The sequence below is a fragment of the Berghia stephanieae genome, chromosome 12 (genome assembly GCF_034508935.2).
Source record: "Berghia stephanieae isolate SIO BIC M18660-M18661 chromosome 12, UCSD_Bste_1.3, whole genome shotgun sequence".
Classification (NCBI taxonomy): domain Eukaryota; kingdom Metazoa; phylum Mollusca; class Gastropoda; order Nudibranchia; family Aeolidiidae; genus Berghia; species Berghia stephanieae.
In genome coordinates this window covers 27178967-27188493 of record NC_088371.1, presented here as the reverse complement: position 1 = coordinate 27188493, position 9527 = coordinate 27178967, and the positions used below count along the sequence as shown (strand labels likewise).

General features: G+C 36.7%; 1 protein-coding gene across 2 annotated transcripts in view; it reads right to left on the bottom strand.

Moving 5' to 3' along the window:
• The window catches only part of LOC144958147 (cubilin-like), a 232482-nt gene extending 226806 nt beyond the window's left edge, over positions 1-5676 (bottom strand). For both annotated transcript variants that reach the window (XM_078889900.1, XM_078889901.1), the window contains exons 1-3: positions 5564-5676; positions 4371-4421; positions 819-938 (exon numbers count right to left, since the gene is read on the bottom strand). In XM_078889900.1, the coding sequence (XP_078746026.1) occupies positions 819-938; positions 4371-4391 (141 nt within the window). In that variant the 5' untranslated portion in view covers positions 4392-4421; positions 5564-5676. The remainder of the gene's footprint in view (positions 1-818; positions 939-4370; positions 4422-5563) is intronic.
• Between the last annotated feature and the right edge of the window lie 3851 nt (positions 5677-9527).

Sequence of the window (9527 nt, the reverse complement as noted above, 5' to 3'; positions counted from 1 at the left end):
AAGGAGTTCACAACATTGCCATCCGGAAGTATAACGGACCAACACACAAACTCTGTGTAACCATGAACTTTTATAGTCTTGTTAATACAGTTTAGTGAGAACAACTCACAAACGCGGATGGCAAAAACAATAACAAAGGCCTGAGTGACGTCATCTGCATACTATCTATACAGTGAATTCTGTTGTGATAACGATCACTGAACTCACCCACTGGGTGACCAGGGGTTTACATTTCACGAGATTCATGTGCACTACTCACTAATATTGCCTCCTTTGCAGGTCTGATAACCCAAATTGTCATGGGCTCGTTGTTGTCATGGAAATACTCTCAAACCAATGCAAAATATTGTCCATTACAACAATGTTAAATCAGGCCCTTAATTGCATTCGGTTTTTAAGTACGTGGACAAAGTTTGTCACCCTCCGTCTCAATAGGCTATTATGTCAGGACCATGTGCACATAAATGCAGTTATGATATTCGAACCCACTTATTATGGGCCTAGTTGTTGATAGTGGAACATTTTTTACGTCATTTTTCTTCTTTTTTAATTTTTTTAGATTCCATTGCAAAAATTATGACCTCATGAGGAATTGGGTTATCAGACCAGCAAATAAGTGCGTGTCGTATCGGGATGAACCGGATGTTGTAAAGTAAATTCAAATTAAAAATAATCAGAAATTAGTTTTAAAATTAATATTTTCATTTCCTCAATATAACCAAAAAAAAAAAAAAAAAAAAAAAAAAAACAACACAAATTTCAGGCGAGTGTCATATTTTGTATGTATTTATTATTTCTTAGCACAAACGACAACATACCTGCGCCATATAAGAGTCTGCCCTGCTGGCCAAAGTATCGACTCGGTTCTGTAGATTGGTCACACTGGACAGTTGATTTTCTACATTCTCTAGCCTCTGGCCAAGAGAACCCTGAGATGTCTGGAAGACACAATAGATAGATATATAGATAAATAAATAAATAAATAAATAAATAAACAAACAAATAAATAAATAAATAAATAAATAAATAAATAAATACACGACTAAACACATTTAAACAAATAAATTAATTTATCAAATAACTGACGACTGACCACAAGGGGTGATGATTAACTAGTGACATGTCCGATGTCCTAAACAACTTGAGGTTGCAGTTCAAAGAAGATGATTCAATGACATGATTTCATGTAAGTCATGACAAAATAAGCCACACCCCCTCCTCCTAAAGCTGTCAACTGAATCAAAATGGCAACAAATGATATGACTAGTCCCATTTTTAATTTGCAATTTCATTGGTCAACATGTTTCCCATTGATTGACTCTGACTTCTTCTGAAACAAGAGCTTTCTTATACTATCCCTACCAATTCTTTGTCCCCCCTCCCCCCCCCCCCCCCCCCCCCCTTTCCCCTTTCCCCTTTCCCTTTCTTTATGTCTACCTCTCTCGCTCTCTCTTTCTCTCCCTCATGTTTCTTTTACACACACACACACACACACGCGCGCGCGCGCGCACACACACACACACACACATACATTTATGATATAAAGGCAAAGGCTTCGATCTTTACTCTATTTCCCTCCTGTCCTCTTCAATACACTTACAAGCAGTCTGCCGCCCCCCTCCTCTCTCTCTCTCTCTCTCTCTCTCTCTCTCTCTCTCTCTCTCTCTCTCTCACTCACTCACACACACACACACACACACATTTATAAAGGCAAAAGTTCAATCTTTACTCTAGTCCCCCCCCCCCCCCCCCCCCCCCCCCGCCTCCCTCCCTCTTCAATGCACATACAAGTATATACGGGAAAAAACCCCAAAATTATACCTATTCCTGCACTGTGGGGTACACATGTACCCCATATTACATGTTATATATGTAAGATACAAATGTTTTCTTTATATCCCATTGTGTTTATGATTGGGAGAAATAGCTAATCTGTGTAGCAAATTTTTGGTTGTGGTTCAGTGTCAAACAATGATGCTTTAAGCATAAGGATTAAGTCCAACTCTCAGTCCCTGAGTGTATGACTCGATTTGACAAGACTAAATACAGGTATATATATATATATATATATATATATATATATATATATATATATATATATATATATATATATATAATATAGAATAATCTTTTCATCACACAATGCTTATAATCTTTCTGGTCTTCGTGTGGAGTGCCTCAGGGGTCTATTCTCGGCCCCCTCCTTTTTACAATGTATACTGCTCCCCTTTCTCATATGTTATCCACTTTTCCCATTGATTTTCATTTTTATGCTGATGACACTCAGCTGTATACAAAACTCAATAATAATTCAGAGCTGTCATCGGTATCTGTTATGGAAAATTGCATTGCTAACATAAAGGATTGGATGAAACTAAACAAACTGAAATTTAATGATGACAAGACGGAAATGATAATTTTTGGAAATAGGTATCAACTCTAAAAAATATCTACTAATGAAATACTAGTGGGTGAAAATGCTATTAAACCTAGTTCTTGTACGTGAGAAATCTTGGGGTGTATTTAGATCATGGGTTATCCATGGAAGATCATGTTTAAAAAAATATGCCAATGTTGTAATTATCACATTAGAAACATTGGAAGAGTCAGACATTATATTGATGAAGATATAACAAAGATGCTTGTTAATTCGTTTATTACTAGCAGATTAGATTATTATAATGCCCTTCTCATTGGTTGTCAAAGTAGATTAATTCATCAACTACAAAAAATTCAAAATAAAGCGGCTAGACTTCTAAAATTAACGAAAAAAAAAAGAGATCATATAACACCAGTTCTCCAGGAATTGCACTGGCTTCCTGTGAAGTATAGGATAGAATTTAAGATATTGTGCTATGATTTTAGATGTCTGGATGGATTGGCATCTGAATATTTGCAGGAACTGATTAAAAAGTATGAACCCACTCGAAATTTAAGATCATCTCAGTCCCAACTTCTAAAAGTTAACACCTCAAAATCCACTTTCGGTGAAAAAGCCTTTTCATTCATAGCTCCACGCCTATGGAACACACTTAGTCCTCAGACAAAGTCCTGTGAAAATGTATCATCTTTCAGGAAATGTTTGAAGACTGAGTTGTTCCGTGAGGCTTATTTTTCATAAAATAGATGTTGCTTAGATTTTGTTTTTGTATGCATGCTTATTATGTATCATGTAGTGTCGTGATTTTTAATTTTGTTGTTTTTAAACATCTTTTTTTATTATGTAAAGCGCCTCAGAGAACGAATAACTTGGATGTTTAGGCGCTATATAAATTCATTATTTATTATTTATTATCCCTAATGCAGAACATAATGTCACAGAATCCTCCCTCTTCACCTCCTCAAGCAACCCTTAAATGTTTTAGCCTGATCATTGTCCCTTTTTTATAAATCTTAAAATCTCTGTTTTCCTTATGGTATTCACCCATATTACTTACCTCATTGGTTTGCTATTATGACCTTTGTCCTCTAATGGTGCTTGCCACCATGTTAACTTCCACCATAGAATAGTATAATAATCAAAATATGTGAGTGTCTGTTCGCAGAAACATTCTTTTCTCGAAAATATCGCATGTTCTCCAATTGTATAATTAAATAAATCTAAAATAGATAAATGAACCCACTCAAGGATGGCGTTATTTGCTGCAGTTTGAACCATGCCCGACGTGTACCACATTTATTTACAATGTTGATGACCCAAATTGTTATAATAGAAATATTCTCAAACCAATGTGTATATTATATTTACATGTCTGATAATCCTGTTTTGGGCTCACTATTGTAATGGAAACACATTCAAACTAGACGCAAAATCATTGTCCATTACAGCAATGTTGAATCAAGCCCATAATTGTGATTGATTATCAGACCTGCTAATATGTGCACGTTGATTAAAAATAATCTGAAGCAGACCTGAGATACGAATGGCCTATTTGTGTGTACTATCATTTTTTGTTACTAGGATTGACTTTATTATAACAATAGCTTTAGTCTCGTTTTTAGCTCACCAGATTTTGTGAGAAAATTTCATCAAAATTAGCTGTTATGAAGAAAAATAAATATAACAGCCTCGAATTGAAAAAATAAATAAATTGCCAAACAGAAAGCGTTTCGAGATCAAAACCCCTTTTCAGCCAACCACAACAAAAATAATAAAAATATTAATACATGACTTAAATTCCAGACTGACGGTACAAAAGTTTCAGTCACGTCTTCTTGGTTATGATTCTATTCTGTTGTTGCTACTAGTAGTTTACTATTCGAAACCTGTCCACAAGACGCCCCCCCCCCCCCCCCCCCCTTTCCCAATCCTAATTACAGTCTTACAAACTCCAAGTCCCAAATTCCCACGGAGAATGAATTTGACTTACCGATCCAGATGAACCTTGCATTGAGGCAATCGACTCTTTGTTGGTCCTCACCTTAAAATATGTTTGAAACAAAATTAAATTACAAAAAATATTATAGACCAACAATGTATAGAACAGCCTCAGAAAAATGAAATGCTTAAAACGGAACATTTTGGGCTAGAAGCTCTTCTTCAGCCAACAACAAAAGCAATCTTTGAGTTTCATCTTTTATTTTTAATGGAACCGACCTTAGAAAAAGTGGAACTAAATTGTATGTTTTAAAACCTCCTTTGTAAATTTCAGCCTCCATGTTAAGATTGCGGCTTTGTGGTCTAGTGGTATGACACTCTCTTTCGAATCGGACGGTCCTGGGTTCAAGCCTCGCTCGGGGCATAGTTGAGTCCTTGGAGAAGGCTCTTTACTCACATTCTCTCATCGTACTCAGGTGTAAAAAGAGTACCTGGTCGTTTACAGCGTTGTCTCTGTCCAAAAAAAAAAATTGTAACCCCACCTAACAGGCGCCATGTCCCGTCCTAAATGTTAAATGTTATGTTGGCCAAGGACCCCTTGTAAAGCGCTTTGAGCAACATTTAGTGGATATTGCGCTATATAAAAGCTCAATATTTTATATTTTTAAAAAAGATTCTTAATGAAATCTATATGGAAAGCCAAAAATAACAAAGAAAGATAAATTAGGAATAATAATAATAAAAACAAACAAACATAATGATATCAAGCTACCAAGAGAATGGATTGTAACATAGCAACTGTTTTAAAATCTATTTTAAAAAGAAAAAAATACTTAATTATGAGCGTTTGTGTCTTTCTTCTTCAGCAACAAGAAATTTCACTTACGGGCTACATTTTAACTTCCTTAAAAAAAGACAACTTACGCCCTCTACGTGGACAGCATAAGATTCCGTCGCCTAGGCGTTCCATGAATAAATACATGATCATAATCCTTCAAACAATCATCTGATGTCAACAGAAATCATTCATGTTGTCCAAACTAAGAAAATTGGGAGTTAATAATCTTGCCCAAAGGAAAAAAAAAAAGAAAGTTTCTGAAGCGGGGCTCAAACCTGGGACCTTCTGGGTCATAGTGGAATGCCTTAACCACTCGGCCACCTCGTTTGTATCAAAGTTTAAAAAATAATAGAAGTGATTATGATCTGTTGGCCTGTATTGAATAAGGCTATGACTATGATACAAACCTGAGTGGCGACAGTCTTGAGATCTATGTCATCTATAAATATCTTGCCCCTGACCCGGATTTGAATGTGATGTTGTGATTAATACCGCCCTGGAAGACCAAGTTTCCATTCTGTGTCAGGATTCGAGGTCTGTCGGGAAAGAGGTGGGCAATGATTGGAGTAATAGATAAGACAAAGATGCACATGAAACATTGTTGTTTTCTCTATTGAACGTTGCGTTCTGGCTCCTAAAAGCTGGCCATTATAAACAAGGAATAAAGCAATTTATTTCTTTGACACAACTGAGGCACCGGGACTATCTTGACTAAGAAAGGTGTTTATCCTCCTTAAAGCGGGATAAAGTACTTTGCGATAGACATGCGTCATGTCAAAAGGATAGCATGAAATGTCCAGGTGCCTTATTTAAATGTAGTTGTAGTACTAATAGTTGTAGAAGTAGTAGTAGTAGTAGTACTACTACTACTGCTACTACTACTACTACTACTACTACTATACTACTACTACTACTACTACTACTACTACTACTACTACTACTACTACTACTACTACTACTACTACTACTAGGAGTAGGAGGATGAGAGTGGGTGAAAACGGATGTATAACTTACTGGTCTTGTAATATCTGTCGTTTCTGTCTGGAGTTTTGACTGGTGTTGACGATCAGAATGGACAGCACGTAGAGGAAAACGCAGGATGTGAAGAGACCTTTAGAGTACAGCATTTTGCTAGTTGTTACTGCGTGGCGTTGTTGTACCGCTTTGGTGTGTCACTGCATTGATGCCTGGTTGATTTAATTAAGACGAATGTCTCTGGAAATGAATTCTGAAAGAAAAGCAAATACAGGGAGATTCAATAAGATATGCGACCCACAGAGTTTAACTGGTATAAGTCGTGGTGAAGTAGATTTCCAAAAGTGACTATAAAGCTAAAACAATCGGAAATATGAAATTGTGGGTTTATAATATCAAGGTGCACATGTTAGACGGTCTGACAGCCGAAAGCAATTAAATGCTTATTTTAACATTGTTGCAATGGCCAATATTTTGTGTTGGTTTGAGAGTATGCATTTCCATTACAACAATGATCCCATAACAATTTGTTTGGGTTTTAGGACCTGCAAATAAGTACACGCCAGTTTATACACATTATGAATCCATATTCGTTCTTCTCAGTAAAACATGTCAACGTATCCCAAGCTTCATATCCTTAACTAGGAATTCTATTTTAGCATGAATGTCGCTCCAGAAATAGATGATACCGTTTTTGACCGTTGGTTCCATATGAACATTATAAAAGAAACGAAAATGACGTCACTCAGCTCTTTGTTATTGTTTTTAGCCAGCCATTTTTATGACTAGTTCTCACAAAATTGTATAAATCAGAATATAAACGCTTAAAGTTCCACATAGTTTTGTTTGTTGGTACGTTATATACGGCTGGTGGTTGTTACGAGTTTTCTAACTTAACGCATTTGCAGATCAGCCTTCTTAAAAATAAAAAAATAAAAAATTCGTTATTTTGCAGGAAATAAAATAATTGTAGTCGTTGCAGTTAACTTTTTAAAAAAAAGTTAATTGCCATCACGAGGATCAAATAACATTTTTAAAAATATCACATATATATAGAAACGACAACCGAAGAACTGATTTCCACGACACAAGGAAACATCCAATTGCCTCAGCACCTTAAAACACATGATGATATTCAAAAGTACTGGACAGAGATGTATGTAAAGAAATAGGCTTCAACAGACGTGACGTCACTTCCCTCGAAATGACGAATCGTAACTTAGTAACGGACGCCCTTATGGAATACTTTTCCGACGAGCATAAAAGTGTATCCAGAAGAGAAAAACATTATAATCTGATCATGTTTTGACATTTATACATTCTGATCACGTGACATGTGAAAAAATTCTAGCCAGCATGAAGCAAGTACCGATTTTCTTTGTTTAGAACCAAGCTTCTCGTTTCTGGGCGGACGTGACATCAGACTATTGAATCCAAATACTAACTGGATACCAGAAACAGACTGACACACTCGAAATAACACACACACACACACACACACACACACACACACACGCACATTCCACAGAGACAGCCCAGCCATATTCATTTATTAATTAATTAATTCATTCATTCATTCAAAATCATTAAAATCATGTAGACTGACATCAGCTTTCAGTTTCAATAAGTGTTAATGACTTAGAGATGCCCATGAAGATCTGGTATTTCGGACTTTTTTTTGTAATAGTAGGCAAGTCTGCATAGGGGACCCATCGCGTCAATCTGGTTTTATAACAGATTGGACTAGACGAAGACAACTACGTGCGTCTATGTGGTCTAGTGGTATGACACTCGTTTCGGTCCCTTCGAAAAAAAAGGCTCTTTAATCACATTCTTTCACCGTACGCATGTGTAAAATGAGTACCTAGCCGTCAACAGCGTTGTCTCTGTCGGAAAAAAATGTCACTATCGCCCAACAGGCGTCATGTCTCGTTTTACATGTTACGTGTTGCTGTTGGTCAGGGACACATTGTAAAGCGCTTTGAGTACATTAAGTGGATATTGCGCTATATAAATGCTCTAGTTTTCTTTAAATGAGTAGGCTGGCCGTCAACAGCGCTGTCTCTGTCGAAAAAACTTGTAATATCGCCTAACAAGCATCATGTCTCGTTCTACATGTTGCGCGTTGCTATTAGCCAGGGACCCTTTGTAAAGCGCTTTGAGCACGTTAAGTGGATATTGCGCTATATGAAAACTCAATTTATAAAAAGTTGTTTTGTTTTTACGTTTAAAGTCAAAATGAATAAAATTAACCCATTAACTGGCGTGCCCTGAGAAACAAGGATTTAAAAATTTGGCCAGAAAACTCGTCCTTCAAATATCGACCGTATTGAATGACCCTCATCTTGGCAAAAACTCTCAAATCTGGGACTTTAGTCAAGACCTCGCGAGTACGGCAGTCAATTAACCGGTTATCAAATTTAAGGTTTTTGTAGTGAAACTAAACTCACTGTCGCCAATGAAGACATTAAATTTGATAACAGTTTTGTAATTTAAGCTTAGTGCGGCTATTTATTGGCAACAACAAGATATGAAGTGAGTAGAAAAGTGCCAGAAGACAATAGAGAATAATTTTTTTTTTTTTTCGCGGCGGTGGTGGGGTTTGAACCTGCGACCTTATTGGTACGACAACTCCGCCTGGCAGGTGAGAGCGTGGCTCTACCGTGTGAGCTATCCATGAACACAAAAATATTCGTTTTTAAACCCAAAGTCATTTCTAGATCCCTCTCTCACCCACTTCTTGAGACCGCCGATTCGTTCACCACCATCGCGAAGTAATTTTGACCAGCAGTTAAGCTTAATAGCCAATATTCTCATCACAAACATATAACATAGAAACGATTGAGACATTGAGTATGCTCCGGTGTATGGGGTGAATTTTTACTCACTTCGCAAATGAGGGGACATTATTTGTAAACAGTTTGTAATTAGAAAGGCCAAGCGCGGATATTTATTGGCCTGCGCTATGACACTCGGTTTCGGATTTTTAAAAAATGTAATTTCGCCTAACAGTCGTCATGTTTCATTCTACTTGTTACGTGTTGCTGTTGGTCAGGGATTATTTGAAGTGCGCTTTGAGCACGTTTGTGGATATTGCGCGATATAAAAGCTCAAAAATCAATTTTAAGCTTTCGGTTGACCGAAATATTATAATAACAAAACCGTTTCAATACGATTAGACACATTTGATTTGACAGTTGTCCGTGTATTGAGTGGATACATTCAATCCGATTGGATACATTTGATTTGACAGTTGTCGGTGTATTGAGTGGATGCATTCAATCCGATTGGATACATTTGATTTGACAGTTGTCCGTGTATTGAGTGGATACATTCAATCCGATTGGACACATTTGATTTGACAGTTGTCCGTGTATTGAGTGGATACATTCAATC